Genomic DNA, 26,429 nt, shown 5'->3' with positions numbered 1-26,429 from the left:
ATTGCAAGACAAGGGAATCGTGCCAAACTTCTGACACCCATAATACATTTATCCGCAAATACTCTCATCAACCACTAACAATCAAAATACTCCCTACCAAACACTTTAATTCTCCAATCATTCAGTTCTTCACATTCACACGTCAAGTGATATACACTTTCATTCAAACCTCCACAGATGGACAAAAAATCTGCCAGCATTTGACCTTTCCTTCCAATAAACTTTCTTCTTTGGCCTAGCGGCAAAAATTAGTCCTCATTTTAATTAAAAACTTTATTTCTTTTTTATTCAAACCCACGTTAAAAAGTAAAACCTTAAATATAAGTTTTCTCAGCTGGGTAATGTTTGTAAATCCATAAATTACCCCCAGGAGCTGAAACTTAGGCTATTTAGGAGTCAAATTCTCTTTATATTTATGTGTGAATGTAAGTCATGAAGCTTTTCAATAATGCAGAGAAACGATTTCTCCGCTTCTAAAACAATTGCCTATTTAGAATGTTTCACAGAGAAAGTGTCAATATGTACCCTTTTCATTGACTATACATCGTATGATCATGATCATATTCGTATGACAAATTTTACGGATCAAGCGAAACAGATTGCTTAAGATCAACCTTTTCTACCATCCATCTATTATAATTTCAAATGAAAAGAAGATTACCCCCGAATGGAGTGAGAAGAGTTCACAGGATAAGATTTAAAGTGAATTGGAGATTTTTGGAGTGTTTTGCTTTGAATACATTGGGATGGAGGAGGAGCGTACAGGGCTATATTTGCTGCAGGTGGCTTGTTGCTGCAGTTTGTTTTTAGTAGTTGTAGTTGTTGAGCTTGTGGCTTTATAACTATAAAATGACTGTTCAATATAAGTCATATTTTAGTGCATAGGTATAAAGCTAATAAGAAGGCTTATTGTTACGGATAAGCTTTAAGCTAGCGAAATAAAGTCTGTTGAGCGTGAGGCTCGTCGCTTCTCGCGAATTAATGGTCTGGCGGCTCTTCGCTAGTCGTGAATAATGGAAATAAATAATGAACTCCGGGATTTAAAACAGTTGCACGTGATTCATGTGGAATAAGTAAACTTTTCAAATAACTTATAGAATAAAACATTTTACCAATTACCAATCTTTTGAAAAAGAAAAGAAGAAGCATATTAAAAATAATTGTGTTAGAGAATTCAAAAATTTTGTGAAAACAGGACTATCAAGTGAAGTTTTCTTGATTATTTTTATTTATATAAAGTGGGGAATTTATCTCAACCATGATCCCAATGAAATTACCCCCTGAGAAGGGATATACCAATAACCAAATGCTAGGCACCATCTCCCCATTACCAAGTGACCTTTCTGAGGACTCAGACTCCAATGAAACCATGGTCACTGTCCACTCTGAGGACTCAAATCTCCATGATGATGGCTTCAAAACAGTTACTCCTAAAAGATCCAAGAGAAAAAGGTACACCAGTTTCTCCCCATTAAAGACAGTTTCTGCTACACCCCCATCTTTTTTGGAAGAAAAGCACTTCATCCACATTCTGCCTACCTCTCCTGAAACCTTGGTCCAAATAAAAAACATCAAAAAACTGAGCCGAAATAGTAAAAATTCTGAAAATTAATTAAAACCACAACCACAACCTAGTTTTGTAAATCATAATCCCTATACAATTAAGATTTTAAAATTACAACATAACCCTTTTGTCGCTTAAAAATCTTTGAGGATGTAAAGTCCATTCAAAGCACTGTATTCACCCTCCCCATGCTCAAATAAAAATTTTTATATACAATATCCCTAACGGTTTTCCTGAAACTGACTTAAAGGATGGCCTTATGAACTGCAAAGGCCAAAAAATATCAGTATCAAAAGTCACCAGACTTGGAAAACCCAACAATGATGGCATATACACATCTAAATCCTACCTTTTCACCCTGGACTCCACCCTAGAGAACTTCAGTGAACCTATATCCCTATTTGGCCAGATAAAGCCCTACAAAGAGTACAAGGCTAAGCCAATACAGTGTGAAATATGTCTGACAATGGGTCACACAAAACAACACTGCAAAACAAACCTGAAGAGGTGCAACCTATGCAAAAACATCCATCCTCCAAACACAGCAAACTGTGCAAACAAGAAATTATCATGAATTAATTGCAAAGGTCCCCATTCTTCTGACAACAGATCTGTATGCCCAAAATACAAGGCAAGATCAATGGCTCTCAGGTTGTCTGAAAAAGAAAACATCCCATTTCAGTTTGCAAAAATTAAACTCATGGTGCATAATGCAGATACACCTGAATTCTCTGAACCAAACACACAACCTAATCAAAAAACTCTACAGCAAAAAGCTACAAGGACCAAACCACAAAAAACATTCCCTGGAATCAAGACCTTAGACTTTCCCCCCCTTCCAGCCAGAGACCAAGACCCTGAATCTTCTATAAGTAAACCTGCAAAACCAACCTCATCAAAATCGCCAAAGGAAACATCAGAAGAAAATCCAAATCTACTTACAAACTTATGCCTGTACATATTCAACTTCAACTCACTCTCCAGAACATCCCTCACAGAAGATCAAAAATCCTCAATTCTAGAAGAGATGGCTAATACCTACTTCCCAAAAAATCTCAAGGACACAGCCAACACAAATTTCAGCACTATACTCAATAAACTAAATCTATCTATCAATGGCTAACCCTCAGTTACCTCTATCCTCCTCAATTTTGCAATGGAATATGAGATCATTAAATGACTATAAAATCACTGACCTTCTTAAGTATACTTCTTCACACAACATAGACATACTATGCCTCCAAGAAACCCATTTAAACTCATCAGTTAATCTAAAAATTCCTGTTTATGATGTCCTAAGAAAAGACAGATCTTCCAATAGAATTAGTGGTGGAGTTGCCATCCTTGTACGATCTCACCTCAAATTCTGTGGTATAAGCCTCCCTGATTTCAATCATGACATTGATGCAATTGGTGTAAAGTTGTGGCTGGCAAACATTGAGGTCACTGTTATTAATTTATATAATCCAAATGGCAATAACAATGGACATGATTTTTTCAATTTTATTTCTAATAATTTCTCAAATTCAAATCTAGTGGTTGTTGGGGACTTCAATGCCCATAGTTATATCTGGGTTTATTCACCTCAAAATAATGCTGGAAAATACATAGAGGAATTCCTCACCAATTTTACCAATATAGTACTAGCGACTCCTAGACACCTAAATACCTACTTCAGCAAAAGAAGTGGGAGTTATTCAACTATTGATCTTCACTTAGTTTCATCAAGTTTAATAAATAAAACTACTGTCAACAGAATAGACAACCTCCTAAGTGACCATTTCGCCATATGCACAAAAATTGGTGACCCAGCCATCATTGATAATTTCATTTCCCACTATGTGTGGCAAAAAGCAGACTGGCCAAACTTCTCCCACATTCTCTCAAACCAAGACTACTCTTCACTCTCCACTGACCCAAACCAACTCTCCAAAAATCTCACATCACTACTTCTTGATGCTTCAAAAATTACCATACTCCAGTCCCAACGCCCTAAAACACTGAAGATTAGCAAACCCCCTAAACCATGGTTGACATCCTCTTGCCAAGAGGCTTGGCACAATAAAAGGAATGCCATCAGATCCTTCAAGAGAAATCCATCCACTGGAAAATATATTGCAAAGCTACAGGCAGAGGCCAAACTTAAGAGAACAATCAAACTTGCAAAAGAAGAGGCTTGCAAAAACTTTCTCTTATCAGTGTCCCACAAAACACAAGAGTCAAAGATTCATAAATTCCTAGACAAGATGTGTGGCAAATTCTCCACACAGAACCCCTTCCATTACCAGCTAACTCTAAATGGTCAGCAGTTGGAAACCAACAAAGAAAAAGCTAAATTTTTAGCAGATTTTTTTGAGAAGAAATTCAAACACACCCCTCCTAATTCACCTCAGATCAGCCTAACACCCCATTTTGACTTGCCTGGGTCCCAGTATCTACTCCAAGATTTTACGATGATTGAGCTGAATAAAGCAATCAATTCAATCAAACCCAAAACATCTTGCAGCCACGACCAGATCCATCCATCTTTGCTCCAACACCTTCCAATAGAGTTTAAAAAGTACTCTTATCTCTCTTCAACAATGCCTGGAGCAATTCCTTCTTCCCATCTGCTTGGAAAACATCACTCATCATCCCTATATTAAGACAAAATAAACCCAAAGAGGACCCCAACTCATTCAGACCCATTATGATTACCCCAGTTCTGGGAAAATTATATGAGAAGATAATCCACTCACGATTGTATTGGTTTGCTGAGTCTAACCACCTCATCCCACATACCCAAACAGCATTTAGGAAATATCATTCTTCCATTGATGCATTTGTTCACCTAACCAATGCCATATCTGAGTGTCTGAAAGACAACCAAATCCTAGTTGCAGCCTTCTTGGACTTCCAAAACGCATATGACAATATCCAACATCCAGTCCTACTCCAAAAATTATCAAAAATGGGTCTTCCAATACCTGTAGTGAATTTCTTTAAAAGTTACCTATCTGAACACTCTTTTGTTCTCCAAGTAAATTCCTACATCACTTCTAAAAAGTCTGTCTCCAAAGGCCTTCCCCAAGGTGCTGTCCTCAGCTGTCTCCTGTTTTCACTATATTTATGGGATCTCAATATATAGTCCTATGGTCTACCTCAAATGATTTTGAACTAGCCCAATCCAAGTTACAAAAGTTGCTTTATGCCTTTGAATGTTTCTCCAACAATTCATGCCTACCCACCGCCCCATCAAAATCAGCTATAGTACAGTTTAATCACAAGAGAAATCCCCAATCTGCCCTACTCATCCTAAATGGTGTTGTCATCCAAGAGCAACAACACATCAAATATCTTGGCCTCACTCTAGACCAAAAACTAACCTTCAGGCTCCACATTGAAAATGTGAGAATAAAATGCCTCAGGAAAATGCGTATCTTACAAAGGCTACTCAATACGCCTTGGGGTTGCCATGAAAAAAATCTAATAAATTTCTATAAGACTTATATTAGATCTCAGATTGATTATGGACTAATTGTATATGGCTCATGCTCAAATACCCTACTATGCAGTCTGGAGACCGTCCAGAATACTATGATCCGTGCTATACTTGGCCTCAGGAATCACACCAAAACCAACTTCCTCCTCAGTGAAAGTGGTCTCACCTCTATTGCCATGCGTAGAGACATCCTACTTGCCCGCTACTTTACAAAAATTGATGGTAACAGTTCCCATAGATTACATGACTGACTAAGAAACCCTGGAGCTTTTAGGGGCCTTGCACGGGAATTTGCAACCACCCAAATGACCTACCCCATCTTCTTTATTTCAAATTTACCCCCGGATACCTTCCTGGGCTAACCACTACCCAGAAGTGAACCTTTTGTTTGCGCCAGCTATTAAAACAGACCTTTCCCTTGCCTATATAAAATCATTATTTCATGAATTTGAGTCTCAGAGATATATCCACCACCTCCCAATTTTTGTGGATGGCTCAAAAACAGATTCCAGGACTGCTTGTGGAGTCCACTTCCCATCTTTAGGTACAGCAGCTGCTGAAAGGCTCCAAAATGATGTGAGTATCATGACAGCTGAAATAGCTGCCATCAACATTGCATTGGAAACCATTATAAAGATGCCAAGCCCCCCAAGAAACTCCCCTCTTATAATTTATTCAGACTCAAAATCAGTCCTTGCCTCAATATCACCAGAACATTCAGACTACCCAGACAATGATACCTCCACCACTCTTGTACTATTTAACCAACTACTTAAACAAGGTATATCCACAAAATTCCAGTACATCCCAAGTCACATGGGTATAAAAGGGAACCACAAGGCGGATGAAATAGCTAAATCTGCCCTTCAGCTTGAAATAATTTCTGGAAGACCTATCCCAGTAAGAGATGTAAACCATTGGCGCCTAAAAATTTATCTAGCAAACCAATGTCCACCAAACCTTCCTCCATTTACATCCCGGAAAGACTCAAAGATGTACCACAGAATACGATCAAATGCTACTGGCCTTAAAAGCCAGACTTACCACTATCAAAACACAACCATTCCAACAGTAATGATCCCTCTTTGCCGCCTATGTCAAGCCTGTGATGAGACCATCAACCATATTCTTTTTGGTTGCCCTGTGGCAAATCTTAACCATGACAAAGAATTGCTAACTTTATCTGCTATATTCAAGTGCTTAAAGCTAACCCCTAATATTGACCAACTAGCACAAAGGAGACACTCTCCAACTGATGATGCTGAATTGTTCAAAGCTGTCTTTAACTGCCTAAATATAGGTGGTTTCATCAATGATGTATAAAGCCTATTATTGAATAATAATAGTCTAATCTCTATATTTGATTTCCCAGGACACCCCTGACATAATCAGACAATACGAAAAAGGTTAAATGGATTCATCCGAAGCCTATAATTGAAGAAGAAGAAGAAGGATAATCAAACATCATCATCATCAAGTGGGAGACCAATCCCAATTAGAGATATTTACCGATGGAGGCTATCAGATATTAATTTTAATAAGATTAATCCTATCCTTTCCCCCTTTCCCAATAAGTATCTTTCTAAAATTTATCATAGAATTCGTTCTGGAACAAATGGACTAAATTTCCTTGCATTCTCATATAAGCTTTCTAGTTCAAGTGGTTCAATTCCCCTGTCCCCTCTTTGCAGGCATTGTAATATGAATAATGAAACAATTGACCATTGCCTATTTGAATGTAATATGCTGACGTCTGCACAACATACCTTGCTTTCTAAACTGTTAAAATACTTCAAACACCACAAAATCCCACTATCAGCCAAGAGCCTAGCCAACTATACGTGCACACAGAGCATAGAAATCGAGATCTATCATCTTATATTTGAACTCCTAGAGTCAAAAGATCTGCTGAAAGATATCTGAATATATCGAATAAATATGAGGCAATCAAGCCAGTAGCTCTGTAGCCCACAGAGTGAAGCAAAAGGAAAAGGGCTAAATAGTTTTACTGAAAAGCCCGCCTGCTGTTAAATAGAAGAAGAAATCATCATGTCCGGGACAACAGCAACCTTATAAGAAAATCGAAATATATTTTCTTGTGATTATTATCGCTTCTAATCAGCAGTTGTATCAAACCTATCCTGCTCAAGTCATCCTCAGGGCTATACTGTGGTGTTTATTCTCCCCATAGTATAGTGCAGACGGTTTGATATAATCTATTTTCCCTTCTTGTTTTAGTTTTATATTTGTGTTTAAAGCTTTTTCCAATAGGCAATGTTTAGAAGTCCTCCAAAAAAAAAAGTCACCCCAGATCCCAAATCAAATTCCATAGTGAAAGATACCCATCCTGGCTGGTCAAGCACATTATCTGAAAGTTCTAATGATAGCTCCAATTCGGAGAATAGGACAATGATAACTGTAGATCCTAATGCAAACATAAATGATGATAATGGGTTTCAAGAGGTCCCCTCTAGAAGCTCTAAAAAAAGGAAAAAAATCTCCCCAATTAAAAGCATTTTCCCTCTCCCTGCCCAAGATCCTCCCTCCAAAAACTTAGGAATTTACCTTAAAATTACTCCCACTACCCCCTTTGAAATAAAAATGATCACTGCAATAAGAGTTGCAATTTTTAAATTGCTAAAATCAATGTTCTCTCTTAACATTAACCGTCATGGATCTTTGCTAATAGCTGTAGAAGATCAGAAATCAGCAGATACAATAATTAACCTAAAATCCCTTCTGAATACCCCAATTATTGCATCTAATTGGAACCCAAAACAATCACCAACAAAAATTGTAGTTTATAATGTTCCCCCAGAGATATCTACTCAGGAGTTAAAAGAAGGCCTCTCAGATAGGGCTGGAAACACAATCCCAGTTGAGGATGTTACCCAACTTGGAAAACCTAACTCTAATGGCCTAAAAACTAGTAGATCCTTCTTATTCACACTAAAGGATAAAATTGATATCCCAGAAAAATTATTCCTATTTGGGCAAATCAAACCACACAAGGAATACAAACCTAAGCCTATTCAGTGTCAAAAGTGTTTCAAACTGGGACACACGACAAACAAATGCAATGAAATTCTCCAAGAGTGTAGTACTTGTAAATCTTTCCATCCTAAAGAGCTGACAACTTGCAACAACACCCAGCCTACATGCATCAATTGCAAAGGCCCACATGAATCTACAAATAAATCATTATGCCCTGCATACAAGAAAAGAACTCTAACACTCCAAATATCAACAGAGAAGGCCATCCCATACCCCTTTGCAGCAATGGAAGCAAATGCTGCCCAACAATACCAAATAAAGCCTGTAATGAGACCAACCAAAACCCCCAAGTCAAATGCCCCGAATGCATCAAGCATTCTTTATAAAACATAATCTTCTCAGCCCTCTTGCTTAAATCCCTGTCAGAAGGAATCATCAAGCCAACAAGCCTCCCTGTCCGGTGAGATCAGGTAAGCTGGGCCCCCCCTCCCAAGAAGAAACAAATACGACCTACTCCCAGGACTCAATCTCTTAACCCCCACAAAGGATACACAATCAAAATGCAATCCCCAAATATATGCTTATTCATTATAAACTGTAAGGCAGTTCAGGCCATGAACATACATCAAATACATAAAACAAAAATTATTGCAGAATTGGAAAAAATCTACATACCAGATGATATGCTCATTCAAGCAAAAAAAGATCTTGCTTTACTTTTAACAAAGCTGAACATTGATACACAGTCATATGAAGAATAAATCAACAACACAACATATATCAATACTCCAATGGAATGTAAGATCACTCACTGAAAATAAGCTAAATGAACTAATATCATTTATGAATAATAACTCCATTAATATTGCTTGCCTCCAGGAAACTCATTTAACCCAAAATCAACAAATTAAGTCTCCGGGATATACTATCCTGAGAAAGGACAGATCTTCAGAGAGAAAAGGAGGTGGGGTAGCTTTATTAGTTAATAATAATACAAAATTTTGTGGCATCAATTTTCCAGATTTTGCAAATGATGTTGATGTTATTGGTATCAGTGTTTGGCTGAATAATTTAAAAACCTACATAATAAGCTTTTATAACCCTAATGGCCAAACTACAGATGCCAAGGATTTCTTTAATTATATAAATAATTCTAATTTGTTAAAAAATATCATTATTTGCGGTGATTTCAATGCCCACAGCCTTTTGTGGGGGAATAAACCAGCAAATAAAGCTGCTAAATTCATTGAGCATATGACTTCAAATAATAATGAATTAGCTGTTGCTACCCCTCCAAACCTGAACACATATTTCAACCCCAAAAGTGGCAGATTCTCCACAATTGACCTACAAATGGTGTCATTAAATTTTTTGAACAAAATTTACATAAATAAAATTGATAGTCTATGTAATGACCACTTTGCTATAGTTTGCTCTCTAAATGAACCTGCTGAAACTTTATCTCATACCTCCAAATATATCAACACTAAAGCAGATTGGTCTATGTTCCAAAATAAGCTAAATGATGAAATTACAAGTTTCACCCAAGGTTCATGCATTTCTAACACAACAGTTTACACACATGCTGAAGCCTTGACATCTTTACTAATAAATACAGCTAATCATGCTATCCCCAAGACAACACCTAAGAAAAAAGTCCCTAAACATATTCCTAAGGCATGGTGGACAAATGAGTGCCTAAATAAATGGAGGATAAAAAAGGCAGCTAGGACAGAATTCATAAGAAAACCAACACCTACTACATATTTAAAAAAATTACAAGCAGAATCTAATATAAAAAGGACTATAATAGATGCTAAATATAAATACTGGAATAATTTTGCAAATAATCTCTCCAGAGAAACGCATGAGCCAATTATACATAAAGTCATAAGCCACATCTGTGGGAAAAAGACTTCCCCCAACCCACTCCTGTATGAGCTTATACATAATAATACCCATTATGACAATGATAATGGAAAAGCTAACCTATTTGCAGCTCTTTTTGTTAATAAGCTAACATCAAAGCAAACTGTCCACAATTCCCATGAACCCAAGTTACCAACCACGCCCAGGATCCGAGTACATAACCAATCCATTTTCAATCCAGGAATTGAATAATGTAATATATCAGATTAGGACCAAAACTAGCAGCAGCTATGACAATATACACCCTACATGGATAAAGAATCTCACACCTTCATACAAACAAGAACTGCTAAATTGTTATAATCACGCTTGGGCATCTTCTAGGTTCCCCAATATATGGAAATATTCGTCCCTCCTACCAATCCTAAAGAAAAATAAACCTATAATAAAGAAATATGAAAAATGAGTCTAAAAAAGAAATAAAGAAAAATGAGTCTTATAGGCCCATAATGATTACAACTGTTATGGGGAAAATAATGGAGAAATGATTTATCACAGACTCCTCTGGTTTGTTGAAAAAAATAATATGATCCCACAATCTCAAACTGGATTCAGTAAATACAACTCATCAGCAGATGCTTTCATTTTTCTAACAAATGCAATAAAAGAATCTTTCTCAAAAAATAATGTCCTACTTGCAGCTTTCCTAGATTTTGAAGGGGCATATGACAATGGGAAACACCAAATCCTTTTAAATAAACTTTGAAACCTTGGAGTACCCCCTAAGCTAGTATCTTTTATTAAATCCTTCATAGAAGTACGAAGTTTAATTGTTTGTGTTGGTTCAGCCTCTTCACCCCAAAAAACAATATCCAAAGGCCTACCTCAGGGAGCACTCCTCAGTTGCCTCCTATTTGCCCTATATCTCTGGGACATGAACCTACCCCACACAAATCTACAATATGCTGATGATCTGGTGCTATGGTCAGCTGGCAACACCTTTCAGATAGCACAGTCAAATCTGCAAAAGTCACTTTTCCAGTTTGAAAAATTCTCTCAACATTCAGATTTACCCATTGCACCCACCAAGTCAAAAATAATTCAATTTCACCGGAAGCGAAACCATGTTAATGCAAAACTAACTCTAAATAAAACAACTATTCCAGAAGATAATAATATTAATTACCTAGGTCTAATGCTTGACCAAAAACTTAATTTCCACCTCCACATTTCAAACACAATAAAAAAATGCAATAGAAAAGCAAATATACTAAAAAGACTTCTTTCCACACCCTGGGGTTGTAAAGAGAAAACCTTACTCCAGTTTTATAAATCACATATAAGACCCCATATTGACTATGGGCTCATCGTCTATGGTGCATGTGCAAAGACCCAGATGCAAAAATTGAAACAACACAAAATGATATAATACGTCTCATATTTGGCCTTAGGAAGCCCATAAGCACCAAGTTTCTTCTAATGGAGAGTGGATTAACAACAATAAGGGAGAGACGTAGCTTTTTTTTGATAAAACTTCTTACAAAAATTGAGTCAAATAGCTCACTCACGTTGTATATTAGGTCAAGAAATCCAGCCATGTATAGAGAAATTGCAAATGAGTATGCCAATATTAAAAAGAAGTTCCCTGTACCAGCAAAGTCTATTGCACCTACTTTCCCCCAATCCCGTCCATGGAATTGGTCATTTTCCATAATAAATACTGAATTTTCAAAATGGAATAAAGATTTAACCCCCATTGCTTTTGTCCAGAAAAAAATTTCAGAACTTAATACAATTACCTATAAAAATCACTCCCAATTATTTTTTGATGGGTCAAAAATGAAAGAGAAGGTTGCAAGTGGTGTTTTCCTTCCTCACCTGAAAATTGCAATGGGCGAGAGATTATTTAATAATTTATCTATAATGTCTCCTGAGTTAAATGCCATAATCATGGCATTAGAACACCTTAAGCAAAACCAACCTTTGATTGAAAATTCGAATAATAATATCATCTATTCCGACTCTTTATCAAGCCTTGAGTTGCTGGCCTCAGCTCCTCAATATAAGTTGGACATTGACACTTATCATTGTCTCAGTATTATTGATAATCTTGCTTCAAGTGGCATAAAAACTTACTTTCAGTACATTCCTAGCCACTCTGGCATAAGTGGTAATCATCAGGTTGATGAAATAGCAAAAAATGCTATAAATATTGACCAGCCAAGTGGGAGACCAATCCCAATTAGAGATATTTACCGATGGAGGCTATCAGATATTAATTTTAATAAGATTAATCCTATCCTTTCCCCCTTTCCCAATAAGTATCTTTCTAAAATTTATCATAGAATTCGTTCTGGAACAAATGGACTAAATTTCCTTGCATTCTCATATAAGCTTTCTAATTCTCATATGTGGTTCAATTCCCCTGTCCCCTCTTTGCAGGCATTGTAATATGAATAATGAAACAATTGACCATTGCCTATTTGAATGTAATATGCTGACGTCTGCACAACATCCCCTGATATTTAAACTGTTAAAATACTTCAAACACCAAAAATTCCTACAATCAACCAAGAGCCTAGCCAACTATACCTGTACACAGAGCATACAAGTCGACATCTATCGACTTATAATTGAACTCCTAGAGTCGAAAGATCTGGTGAAAGATATCTGAATATATCCAATAAATATGAGGCAATCAAGCCAGTAGCTCTGTAGCCCAGAGAGTGAAGCAAAAGGAAAAGGGCTAAATAGTTTTACTGAAAAGCCCGCCTGCTGTTAAATAGAGGAAGAAGAAGTTAGAGGCTATACGGAAATATCGGTCACCTTGCACCGAGCATTTTATGCCGAAACAAATTTTGTAAAATCCTTAAAGAGGTTAACCTGGTTTTAGCCTTGATTTATTTGAGAGACATTTCTTTATGATCTGATCATTTAACGTTGCTTTCTTTTTTTTTGTGGTTAAAATTCAAGAGAATGAGCTTTTTGATTTCCTTGAAAGTGCATAGAGTTAACTTGAGTTGTGCTTGGAACATTTTTGTGGATAGCCTAATAGGCTACCCTATTCATTGCTCTTTGCACTATTGAAAGTAACTTACAATTAGAAGTATGCCTATACAACTTCCAAAAATACCTTAGATCCACAGCTAGGTAATGTTTATATTAATGGGCTGTTGAGTTAGCTAAGAAATAAACTTACTTCCTGAATCCAAATTGAACATGCATTTGCATTGGAAACAAACTTTACCCCCACTCTTGTACACATCAATTCAGTGTATATATTTGCACATTAGGAGGGGGGGGTAAAGTTCAAACTTAGCCTACCTCTATAGTCACAATTGCATCCTGAATGAAAATTTAACATTCATTTAGCCTACATCAGAAATTAACTCAACCCCCCCTAATGTGCAAATATATAGGCTCATGGGCGCCCATAAGCTGAATTCTAGGGGCGGGGGGCAAACATCGTCTAAATGGCATTTTTAATACAATATAATAGAAATCAAAGAACAAAAATATAAAAATAAGGTAGCATCATTCAGTCAGTGGGGGCGGGAGCCCCCCCCCCCATATGGGCGCCCATGTATAGGCTACTCTGAAGCAGAATATAGGCCTACTCTGAATTGGTAGGCTAGCCTATATATAGGGTTTTGGTTAAAGTTCATTTCCAATGAAAATGCATATTAAATTTGAATTCAAGATATAGTCAATTCTGACTATAAAGGGAATTTTGTTCTTTAGCTACCTGAATAGTCTGTTAATATGAAAATTACCCCCAGAGCCAAACCCCCATCCCCAGAGAAAAAGCCTTGGCTATTTATTGGATTTTTGGGTTACTGTGGTAGAAGTAGCCTAGCCTATGCTCTAGGGCAGAAATCAGATAAGGTAAAAAGTTATATGCCTATACCATTAGATTCTCTATTATTAGATTTAATAATCTTAATTATTAATATACTATTAGATTCTCTTTCCAAATATAATAATTACTTTTGTTGTAACTGTGTCCCAGGTCACAGCCACCTCTAATACAGCCTGATGTAATCTACCTAGCTGTAGACAATACTCAAAAGTTTGCTGATATTGCAGTATTTATTTTTTGTGCTTATTTCTTATTAACATATGATTCTTCATGCTGGTATATGTCTAGAAATAGGGCTGTTGAGAACAAGACATGTTAAGAGAACAATTTTTTCTTTGTAATATGCAGAAAAAGTGTAGTTAACACATTTTAACTGCAATTCCACTGTGCTTTACCCCAAACCCTCACTAATGTACAAATATATAGTCCAAATTGTACATTTCCCTTGTGTTTTTCTGTTTCTTGATTTTGTTACAGTTGATTCAATTTACAGTTACATGGGTTAAAACAAGAATGATGCATTTCAAAATGTATAGGAAATATAGGTAAGCTGTAAGCCTAGCATTGGGGTTGTTGAGGAGGAAACATGTTAAGAAAGCAATTCTTACTTTATAATATAGAGAAAAATTGTAGTTAGTGCATTTTGACAATAATTCAACTTTACTTTGCCCTCTCCCCCCTCATGTGCAAATATATAGCCCAAATTATATATTTCTCATGTGTTTTTCTGTTTCTTCTTTTTGTCAGCATTGATTTCATTTAATGCTACACAGGCTGAAACAAGAGTAACACATTGATGATGCATAGAGTGACATATCAGTCCAAAAGAAAGACCTACTTGAGTTAAAAGATTGGTTAGGACACTCAGGATGTAAGTGGATGTCCTATGAAGTTCAAAACAAAATCATTAGTCTACTAAGAAAGTCTGTGTTGATAAAAGTACTAGCTTTGATCAAGAACACTGAACGTTTTTTTTTATTATGGTTGACAAAACAATTGATTGTTCAAGTTATGAACAAGTGTCATTTTGTTTTTGTTCTGTTGGTGATTCATTAATAATCAGCAAAGTCTATGTGGGCTTATTCAAGGCCTCCAACACTGAATTATGAGATATGTTTAGTATTTTAAAGGACATTCTTGCTCATCTTGTTTTGACAAAGGACAACTTAAGAGGGCAGTGCTATGATGATGCCTCACATATAAGGGGTAAGTTCAAATGACTAAAAAAGTTAGTTTTGAACATGCAACTAAAAACATTTGATTTGCACTGCACTGTTCATGGTTTAAGTTTAAACACAGTAGTTGCAGGAAGGCTCTACCTTCTTATGTCTATGGGGATATTATGACTTTAGCCAAGGACTGAATGAACATCATAAGAGAATCTAACAAAAACTGTGAGACTAGCAACAGCCAAGTGGGGCTACAACCACATTGACTGACTCAAGAGACTATATGAGCTTCTAGTATCTTTAGAATATTGATCAATTTGAAGAACTTTTTGTGTTTTTGGAATTTTTTCTACTGAGGACAAAACAGAGGCAGGTTACAAAGGCAAGCTATTTATTAAATGTAGCAATTCAATATGTATTTCTTTTTTTCTCTATTGCTATGGAATGAACCCAATAGAGGATGTCAATGACAAAATTCATCTAAGTGATGCTGATCTGGAAAAAATATATGGGGGCTTGATTGGCATATTGAATGGAAGACATGATAGTTTTGAATATTTTTGGGAACAGTGTTTAAAAGAAAAACTTTCACAAGCTGATGATCCTTCACTTCTTAAAAATTGGTGTATACCAAAAAAGTATGAAAACACTAAAGTAAGGTCACTACACACTCCAAACCCCCAAAGAAATACTACAATGTTCTTTGTATTGTAGTATGTAAAATGGTGCAATGTAATGCAAAGTAATGTAAAATCTTGCATTACCGAGTGGTTTGCATCAACTGAACTCATACAGGTCATTGTAGTTGAACAAGAGTGCTTGCTTATACTAAACAGAGGTGAGACAAATTTGAATAATCAACAAAGTTTTTCACAAATGACCTCACACTCAGACTACACTCACACTCAGATATATTAGTTAATATTGCTGATAAAAACAACTGTCTTAATAAACATCCTTAATGTAAGAAAGTGCATTACACAAGAGTCTTGAGTTGTAGAACTGCTATGTGAAGTACATTAAGCTTCTCCAAGTAATTCCAAATCATAACAACAACAGCATAATGGTCATTTAGTGCCCTTAGATGTCTGAAATCATATCTCTAATCAACCATGAGACAGAAGTGATTGAACAAATTGGCTGTTCTTCATGCCCACCATTATGTTTTGTTTGAACTGGATTTCCAAACAGTCAACAACAACTTTATATTCATTCACTTATTAAGACAGTGAACATTTGTACCTTTCTGAATCAGTGGTGGATCCAGGGGGGGCGAGGGGCGGCGCGCCCCCTAAAGTAGTCTAAAGTAGTGTAATTTACTTAATTAACACTTGCATTAATCAAACTTGCTCTTAATGCAACTTTATCAGATCAACCCATTTTGTGGGCCCCCTAAAAAAAATAATCCTGGAACCACCCCTGTTCTGAATACACCCTAGCCCTAATAATGATATTTAAAGCAATATTAGAAATCTTTATAAAACAGAAAATTAAACACATATATAATGCTAACTTTTCTATTTTGAAATATTAGTACTAGTCTAGTATTTTATTACTGCATTACTGTAGTAGTGCGTTAGTGATTTTCAAATGTTTAAGTATTTTTAGGATGTAAGACTCAGTTAAAACCCATTATTTACATACTTTTTGACTGAAAGTATTAGGCATACTATATTAACTTTATTGCAGCATTAACTTTGAGATATAGTTTTTATTTTTAACCCAGATGCTCATTCAAAGTAAGCAAAAATTAGCTATTTTACTTATTAATCAGAGTGATATTACTGTGCAACTGCAATATGTTTTAATTCTTTTAATCATATTTTAGGATTTATTTGAATATAATTTCAGTCTTTTTAGAGCTATATATTCATTGTCCTGTAATTGTCTATAAGCATAAATACTACTGTAATTTACAGACTGTAAATATAAATTAACATAACTTAGTTTAAATTAACAAGTTATGTTAATTTATATTTACAGTCTGTAAGTTAAATTAGCTTTTGACAAAAATTAATTTAAAAAGCTTTTTCCACAAAATAAGTTTTTCAAAGAAAAGTAAAGACTCCCTTAAACAAAAAATTAGCAAAAATAAAATCAAATAATCTACCAAGCATGAAACTACCTCAAATCCGCATCGTTAAATAAATGAAACCCAAAACGAACAGAAATTACGATAATTAACCGAGTCAAACTCAAAACGAGCAGAAATTAACATAAGTTGGGTGCAAAACCCCTATGCCTTCCCACGGCCAGAACAAAATTTGCACTTTACACATAAATATTTTTACTTTTTCAACTTCAATAAATCAAATAATACTAACGTTTTGATTACTAAATATCCGTATATGTATATTAAACTGACAATGCACATTCATTTGTATTTTTTTCAGTAAAGTGCAAATTTTGTTCTGGCCTTGGGAAGGCATAGGGGTTTTGCAACCACATTAAGTTAATTTCTTCTTGTTTTGAGTTTGACTCGGTTAATTATTGTAATTTCTGTTCATTTTGGGTTTCATTTATTTATTGATGCTGATTTGTGGTAGTTTCATGCTTGGTAGATTATTTGATTTTATTTTTGCTCATTTTTTGTTTAATGGAGTTCTTTAACTTTCTTTTAAAAACTTATTTTGTGGAAAAAGTTTTTTTAATTAATTTCTGTTTGTTTTATATTGACATAGTCTTTTCAGAGAAAAACAAAATAATACTTTAAATCTTTTCGTTTTTTAAGACTTTATAGTTTGGCCTGCTATTTGTATGCTGGAGAAAAATTTTCAGCATTTTTTAACATAAACCCTTTTAAATATCTGGACACAAATAGTACTGTTTAATTTAGTTTCATACCTCCTCTAGTTGACCTGAAATGGAAAAGTTGATACCATTTGCAAAAAAATCTGTTTACTTTCTTTGATAGCTTGGATACACTTATGATATTTTGATTTGGTTAAATTTTAAGAGCAGAAATGGGAGGGTGGAGTGGAAGGGGGATTAGTTGCCCCCCAATCACTTTTGACTATCAAAAAGGGCATCAGCTCTTTCTATTTTCAATCAAATGAGCCCTTTTTGAAGTTCCCACAACAACTCCTTCAATACAAAGTACCCTGGTCTAAACAACAACAATAAAATAATACATTATACCCACTTTGATCTTTACTATAAAAATGTCAAACCTTCCAATCATTTTCGACTATTAAAAAGGGCACTAGGGCTTTCGATTTACAATCGAATGAACCCTTTTGGAAACGACAACGCTTTCTATAAGCACCTTATATTCCCCCTGGGCATAAATTACAACCCTTATCCTAAGGTCTGTTAGGGTGGTTTTCATCCTCTAAGACAGAATTTCCAGAGTTCTCAGCTTCATTAAACAAATTGGTAATATGAAAATTTTGATTAGACGTTTTTGGGAAAATAGCGGGCGTGACAAGAGTGGTAGTTGTTCGTCGAGAATTTTCAAATACTAAACATGTCACCAGTCCTTTCAATATCTAATCGAAAGAACCCTTATAAGGTTTCTATGGCAGAACGTTCAATACAAATCTTGCTTGCCCCCCGAGCATAATTTACAACCCTTGTCCAGAGTACTGGGGGGGGGGTGTCATTCTTAAAGACCAAATCTACAGAACTTTCTACTATATTGAACAAAATTACTATCTGAAAATTTTGATTGGATGTGTTTGGAGGAATGGTGGGCGTGAGAGGGGGGTTAGTTACACTCCAATCACTTTCAACAATTACAAAGGACACTAGCCCTCTCAATTTCGAATTGAATGAGCCCCTTTTGAAGTTTTACAACAATTCTATCTATAAAAACCTTATATGCCCCTAGGGCAGAACTTACAACCTTTGTCCTTGGGGCTCGGGGGGGGGAGGGTTTGTCATCCTTAAATACATAATTTCCAGAACTTTCAACTACGTTGAACAGAATGGCTACCTCTAAACTTTGATTGAATATTTTTGGGGAAATGTTGGGCGTAAGAGGGGGGTTAGTTACTCTCCACTCACTTTCGACTATTAAACAGGGGAATTTCAATTTCCAATCAAATGAGCCGTTTTTGAAATTTCTATAACAACTTTCTGTATAAACTTTATATGCCCCCATGGCATAACTTACAACCCTTGCACTGAGGGCTCTGAGTGGGCTAGCATCCTAAAATACCTAATTTCAAGAACTTTCAACTAGGTTGAACAAAATAGATATCTAAAAATTTTCATTGGATGTGTTCGGGAAAATGGTGGGTATGAGAGGGGCGTTAGTTGCTCTCCAATCCCTTTCAACTATTAAAAAAGGCACTAGCGCTTTCAATTTCCAGTTGAATGAGCCCTTTTGAAGTTTCTATGCTTTCAATGAAAACCTTATATGCCCCCAGGGCATAACTTGCAACCCTTGCCCTCAGTGCTGGGGGGGGGGGGGATTGTCATTCTTAAAGACCTAATTTCCAGAACTTTCTACTGCGTTGAACAAAATGGCTATCTGAAAATTTTGATTGGATGTGTTTGGAGGAATGGTGGGGGTGAGAGGGGGGCTAGTTACCCTCCAATCACTTTCAACTATTACAAAGGACACGCCCCCAGGGCATAACTTACAACCCTTGCCCTGAGGGCTGTGGGGGGGAAGGGGTTTTCATCCTTAAAGATCTTATGTCGAAAAATTTCAAATATGATGAATGAAATGGCTGTCTAAAATAGTCACTGGATATGTTTGGAAAAAATATGGGCATACCATGGGAGCTAGTGGCCCTCAAATCACTTGTTATCATTCATAAGAGTATCAGCGCTTTGCACTTCCAATCTAATGGGCCCTTTTTCAAGTTTTTAAGACAAAGATTACAATAAAAACCTTATTTGCCCCAAGGGCATAACTTATTACCCTTGCCCTGAAGACTGTGGGGGGAGTGTCCTGCTCAAAGGTATAATTTCCTGAAGTTTAAACTGCGTGGAACAAAATGGCTATCTCAAAATCTTTATTGGATGTGTTTGGGGAAATGGTGGGCGTAGAAGGGGTGTTAGTTACTTTTCAATTATTTTTTACTATTAAAAAGGGCACTAGCCATTTCAATTTCCAATTAAATGCGCCCTTTTTGAAGTTTCTGCAACTATGCGTTCTATAAAAATCTTATATGCCCCCTGGGCATAATTTACAACCCTTGCCCTGAGGGCTTTGGGGGGGGGGTGTCATCCTCAAAGACCTAATTTCCAGAACTTGAAACTACGTTGAATAAAATGGCTATCTCAAAGTTTTGAATAGATGTGTTTGGGTAAAAGGCGGGCAGGAGAGGCGGGTTAGTTACCTTCCAATCACTTTTGACTATTGAAAAGAGCACTAGCCCTTTGAATTTCCAATCGAATGAGCCTTTTTTAAAGTTTCTACAACAACGCCTTCTATAAAAAACCTTATATGCCCCCAGGGCATAACTTACAACCCGTGCCCTAAAGGCTGTGGGGGACTGTCCTCAAAAACATAATTTCTATGTGGAAATCAACAATGCTGAACAAAATGGCTATCTCAAAATTTTGATTGGATGTGTTTTGGGAAATGGTGGGCGTTGATCGGGTGTTAGTTGCCTTTCATTCACTTTAGACTATTGAAAAGAGCACTAGCCACTCCAATCTCCAGATGAATGAGCGCTTTTCGAAGTTTCTACGACAAATTCTTCGATACGAAGTGCCCTGCTCTGAAGGAAAAAATTAATAAATAATACATTGTGCTAACATCGTTCTTATATGCCCCCAGGGCATAACTTAAAACCCTTGCCCTGAAGGTTGTGGGGGAGTGTCCTCCTCTTTACTTAGTCCCCGTTTCTTGTCTCGTTCTTGATTGTCTCCGTTCTTTACTTAGGCAGCACAATCGGGCTGCCTATGATTTATACAACAACTTTCAATATAAACCTTATATGCACCCAGGGCATAACTTACAACCCTTGCACTGAGGGCTCTGAGGGGGTTATCATCCTAAAAGACCTAATTTCCAGAACGTTCAACTACGTTAAACAAAATGTATATCTCAAAATTTTGATTGGATGTGTTTTGGAAAATGTTGGGCGCAAGAAAGGCATTAGTCGCTATCCAATCACTTTCAAATATTAAAAAAGGCACTAGCTCTTTCAATTTCCAATTGAATGAGCCCTTTTGAAGTTTCTATGAAAACACTTTCAATAAAAACTTTATACGCCCCAGGGCATAACTTACAACCCTTGCCCTGAGGGCTGTGGGGGGGGGGGTTGTCATCCTTAAAGACCTAATTTTCAAAATTTTCAACTGCATTGAATAAAATGGCTATCTAAAAATATAGATTGGATGTCTTTGGGGAAAAGGTGTGCGTGAGAGGAGGGTTATTTGCCCTCAAGTTACTTTCAACTTTTAAAGAGGTTACTATCCCTTGGAATTTCAAATCGAAATAGCAATTTTACAAGTTTTTAGTACAAAGGCTTCAATAAAAACCTTATATGCTCCCAGGGCATAACTTATAATGATGGGTGTGGGGGGGGGGGGCTAGTTTCCCTCCAATCACTTTTGACTATTAAAAAGGGGACTAGCCACTCCAATTTCCAATCGAATGAGCCCTTTTCGAAGTTTCTACAACAACTCCTTCGATACGAAGTTCCTGGATATGGAGAAAAAAAAAACACATTGTGCCCACATTGTTCTTTACTTAGGCAGTGCTAGCGCGCAGCCTATGATATCATGCATGTTTAAGTTTCGTTTTTCAGAGCTGGAAAATGTGGCAGGGTTTTCAAGTTTCCTGGAATGTTGAGTTGTCTAGTCACGTTTTCAAGGTTTCAAAAAGAGGAAAGAACCCCTCTCAATGCTGACACTATATCAAACACATACTTCAGGGTGTGCAATACATTTACATTTCTCTTCAGCATCAAGGATGAAGAGCCCAAACAAAACGCAATAAACATAAAATAGAACACCAAACAAACGTTGTCTTAGTCATAAAGTCATTTTTATTGTAATTTTCTTTTTACAGAATCTTGCCTTTTTTTCCCCCAGACATTTTAGGAGGTTAATTTTAAGGCTAAAATATTGACTTATAGTATTTTCTCCTGTTTTTTTTTCAATGTATATCCTAAGGAGGAAGGTGTCTTCTGATGCATCTTAGAAGTTTTTTTTTCTTATTCTATTCTCTGTTCATATAAAGATGCTGTTATGCATCCTTAAACATGTAACTTTTGATTCCTTAACCCATGAAATTCTTCTATCGAAGGTGTCTCATTTTGTCATAGGGGGAAAGGTATTTTCTTGGTTTCAGTCTTATTTGAAGTATAGGTTAATTTCTGTTGAACCACTTTTCCGGTCACCCTCACAAGGGAATTTTGGCGTCCGCCAGGGCTCAGTTTTAGGGCCTGTGCTATTTTTATTTATGTAATGTTCTTTATTATGTTGTAAAAAAGCAGAAACCTATTAATTGCTGTAGACTTTGTCATTCTAAGCCTTCCCTTGCCCATTGTGGCAACTATAGTTCACCCTCTTCTGATGTCCTTGTTTGTTTTGCTGATGACAGTACACTTGGCACTTCTGGAAACTGCGAATCAGAGGTTCGATTAAATTTGGAAATTGTTTGAAAGGGTAATCTTGTGGCTTGATGCTAATCATCTTACCCTAAATTTTTCCAAGTCCAGTTTTTTTATTTTTTCGCGTGTTCCTCAGGTTTATCCCGAGTTGTCAGAAATTCACCATCCAAATGGGATAATTCATAGATCTAAAGACCGATATGTTCGTTTTTTGGGCATTCTTGTTGATGAAAACCTATCTTTCAAACGTCACATTGATTTTATTATAATAAAGATATGCATGAGCCACGGTATTTTAAGCAAACTTAAACATACTTTTCCTGGATCAATTTTGAAAATCGTTTTTCACTGCTTGATCCAATCTTACGTTTCTTTTTGTCCAATACTGTGGATGTCAACCTTTCCTTTACTGTTAAAACCACTTTTAAGGTTTCCAATAAAGCTAGAAACCTCATTCAGGTAACTAATCATTCATTAGCTATCCCATTACATGATCTTGAGTCACTATACATTCTTTCATGTGCATATTTTATTTTTTCTCAGCTTCATGGTGACCTCCCCTGGCCCCTAAGTGTTCTGCTATCTTTTACCTCTGATCAAAATAATTATAATCTTTGCAATATGCCAAATCATGTTAAAGTTTCATTTACTCCTTGCAGAAGGTCAGATTTTAATCCTCTAATGGCGTGTCATATTGTTTGGAATAAGTTGCCTGAATCAGCTCGAGGTTGCCACTCATTCGGTTCGTTTAAAAAAAATTGTTAAAAATTCTTTGGCTCCTTAGAATTTATTTTTATTTGTGTTTTATTTTTTTATTATTTTTTTGGAGTCTATTTAATCTACTTAATTAATTTAGTCTATTTATCTTATTTATTTTTGTTTCTGTAGTTTTATTTTATTTATATTTTTTTTTCTCCTTTTGCTCTTGTGTCTATGAGTAAGTGACCATCTTAAGTTTTCTTTTATTTACCATCTCTGAGTAAGTAACTCATTTGTCTTCCCCCTTCTTTACAGGCCAATGAGCCTTTGGGAGAATACTAACTTGCCATATTGCATATGTATTTAATGAATAATAAATATTATCTTTTCATGATCTAACACAGTCCTTTTCCTCTACTTTTTTTTATAGGAAAAAATGTCTTTTCAAGTGGTAACGTCAGATTTTGTCAATGTATTTGTCAAGAGCAATTTAACATCATTTACAGCAGAAAAGAGATTTGCTAAAGATTTGACAGTGCTTGAACTTAAAGGGAAATTAGAATTGATGACTGGTGCATCAACTGCTACAATGACTATTGACGTTCAAACAGAAGAAGGCAATCATGTTTGTAGCTTAAATGATGATTCAAAATTGATTGGGTCTTACCCTATTGATGATTTAATGGCTCTGTTTGTGACAGATACGGCCAAAGTAGCTAGTGAATTTGATGACTTGTCTAAAGTAAAGAAATTTGAGCTTTCAGAAGAAGAATATTCAAAGAAGCAAAACACACTTAAATCATTTCTTGCAAATAATAAACTTGGGAAATACAATGAAGAAATTGCTGCACAACAAAGGGAAAAACTTGAAAAGCAGAAACAAGATGAAGAAGAAAGATTGAAATCTATTGTTATTGGTAGTAGATGTGAAGTCACTGTCCCAGGTCAGCCGACTCGAAGAGGTGTTGTTAAATATGTAGGTAAAGTGCATTTTCAATCGGGTGATTGGGTGGGTGTCCAATATGATGAACCTTTCGGAAAAAATGATGGCAGTGTTGGAGGAAAAAGGTATTTTGAATGTCCACCAAAATATGGAAGTTTTGTAAAAATAGCTAATGTGATTTGTGGTGATTTTCCTGAAGAGATTGAAGACTTAGATGAATTCTGAATTTTCTAACCTGCATTTGATTGAACTACAAATATTGAGCCGAATTTAGCTATATCTTGTTAGTTTGTTTTTGCTTGTTATTTTTTAAATTTAGTTCTTGAATGTTTTTCAGAAGCTTTAAAAGACAATTTTCATGTTTGCTTTGTTTTTTTTTTTAATTTTTAGTACATTTTTGCTCATTAAAAAGAACCACTTCCTGTAAATCATGCCAGTTCCTTAGTTTAATTCACTTTGATATATTATAGCTAATGGAAAGCAGGTCAGTGGTTGGGGTAGAAAGAAGTCATAAAAGAATGATTTAAGGGGAATAGAAACTTCATGGGAGGGTCTAACAATGAGGCTTTGAATAGATTGGGATGGAGGAGGAGCATGCGTAGCTGTGTTGGCCTCAGGCGGCTTGGTGCTGTGATGAGTTGTCAGTAGCAGTAGTAGTGTTCCCCTGCTATTTAGCCGACTATGTTTTGGGCCTAAAAATAATTCTTACCAGGGCTAACAAAGCATACTAACATAGGTACATAAACTTCCAATGTGGGAAGAAGAGAGGAAGGAGGCTGAAAAGGATTGTCCACTGTAAATCCCCACTGGCAAGTCTATCCTAATTTTTTTTTTTTTTTTTTTTTTTTACTTCCAAGAAAGGTGGATGTAAACTCTGGGTGTTCTATATACATTAGGTGACTGCAAAAAATTGATGCCTGAATTTTGTTAAGTCTCAACAAAAAAAAAACAATTTCCCTTTTCAGATATTGAGATGGCCGAAATTTGAGCTCGATTAAGCGACGTTAACCCGTGCTGCTCATCACTCAAAGTTTGAAAAAAAACCAAATTTTTGGCGAAAAAGCTGACACATGGAGCCATAACTCCAGAATGGGAAATAATAAAAACACGCTTAAAATCTTAAATGAAAGTGAATGTTGTTCTTGAAATTTGTTGGGGTATTCTAAGAACTTTACAGGTTTTTCCATAATTGGTCTCGGAATTAACATATTTTATTATTAAAAAGTATTTTGAAACTCAATTTCCAAACTTAATGAGTCTTATTCAAATTTAATCTTTTATTCTGTGGGGATTACCTGACTAGTTTACCAAAAAAAGTTCCGTTTGACATGTAAAAAGGAAAAGAAAACACATCATAAATATTGTACCCGGTAGACAGCATCTACCAGGAAATTGGGATCTTGGAGGAAATGAACTTCCCTGAAGAAGATTTAGAAAGTCCAGGACCATCTGAAAGCAAGAGGATGAAAGGCATTTGCAAGGGATGTTAAAGACATTTTAAACATGAAATTATCCATTTTGTTAGATTGATGTAAGGTATCCGATAGAAATGCCACGAGAATTTTAATAGCTACTCAAGAAGCACTAAATATTAACCCTCTTGAGTACAAAGTCTCGTAAGCTTCATTACACCATGGAAGGCAAATGTTCAGAGAACAATATATTAATTTCTTTTTGATACAGTAAATATTCCTGAAAAAGAGCCTCTAATTGTCCATTGGGAGAGTAAACTTTTACCAGGTGTTTAAAAAAATAAACAATGGAGCAAATAGCTATTACAATTTCATATGGTGAAAAGGAACAGTTGCTGAAATTTCCTGTAAGAGCAAACAGCTCTGGAGAGGAGCAAGCCATAGCCGTATATGAATGCTTGCATGAATGGGGTCTTTCCAACACCATCAAGGTGATGTGCTTCGATATTGCAGCATCCAACACGGGAAGACTCAAAGAAGCATACGTCATATTGGAACAAATGTTCAGAAGAGAGTTGTTATACCTAGCTTGCCGTCATCATATCTTGAAAATTCTGTTAAGAGGCGTATTCAACACAAAAATAGTATCAACCACTGGGCCTCATCCAGACATTTTTAAGAGATTCCTCACTGCTGGGCCTAAGATAGACAGCGGAAAATACGACACAGGTATCAGTGCCAATCTAGTACAAAAGCAGCTAACTCCAGAAGTCATTGCAAATGTTGCTGCTGAATTCGAAACCAAATTAACTTTGAGCCACCCCAGGCATGACCATAAGGAGCTATTGCAGTTGGCTCTTGTATTAATTGGATCTTTATGCGGCAATTTTGTGGCTTTCAGAACTCCAGGAGCCATTCATCA

At 36.0% G+C, this 26,429-nt stretch overlaps 1 protein-coding gene across 8 annotated transcripts; it reads left to right on the top strand.

Annotated features, from left to right (window-relative positions):
• The first annotated feature begins 1,054 nt into the window (after positions 1–1,054).
• LOC148943660 (tubulin-folding cofactor B-like) lies at positions 1,055–24,523 on the top strand. 8 transcript variants are annotated; one of them, XM_089100947.1, is made up of 3 exons: positions 12,858–13,058; positions 13,688–13,793; positions 23,583–24,523. In XM_089100947.1, exon 3 carries the CDS (start codon positions 23,589–23,591, stop codon positions 24,318–24,320), a length of 732 nt encoding a protein of 243 aa, XP_088957073.1. In that variant the 5' UTR covers positions 12,858–13,058; positions 13,688–13,793; positions 23,583–23,588; the 3' UTR covers positions 24,321–24,523. The 8 variants fall into 8 exon arrangements, with proteins under 8 accessions (XP_088957080.1, XP_088957074.1, XP_088957079.1 ...); XM_089100946.1 differs by having other exon boundaries at positions 13,650–13,793; XM_089100954.1 differs by lacking the exons at positions 12,858–13,058; positions 13,688–13,793 and adding an exon at positions 1,055–1,073.
• The last annotated feature ends 1,906 nt before the right edge of the window (positions 24,524–26,429 follow it).

The sequence above is a fragment of the Artemia sp. Qi Xiang Cuo genome, chromosome 15, assembly GCF_049724085.1.
Source record: "Artemia sp. Qi Xiang Cuo chromosome 15, ASM4972408v1, whole genome shotgun sequence".
NCBI classification, from domain to species: Eukaryota; Metazoa; Arthropoda; class Branchiopoda; order Anostraca; family Artemiidae; genus Artemia; species Artemia sp. Qi Xiang Cuo.
Note: the sequence above shows the minus strand (reverse complement) of the source record. Positions and strands in the feature narration are given on the sequence as shown.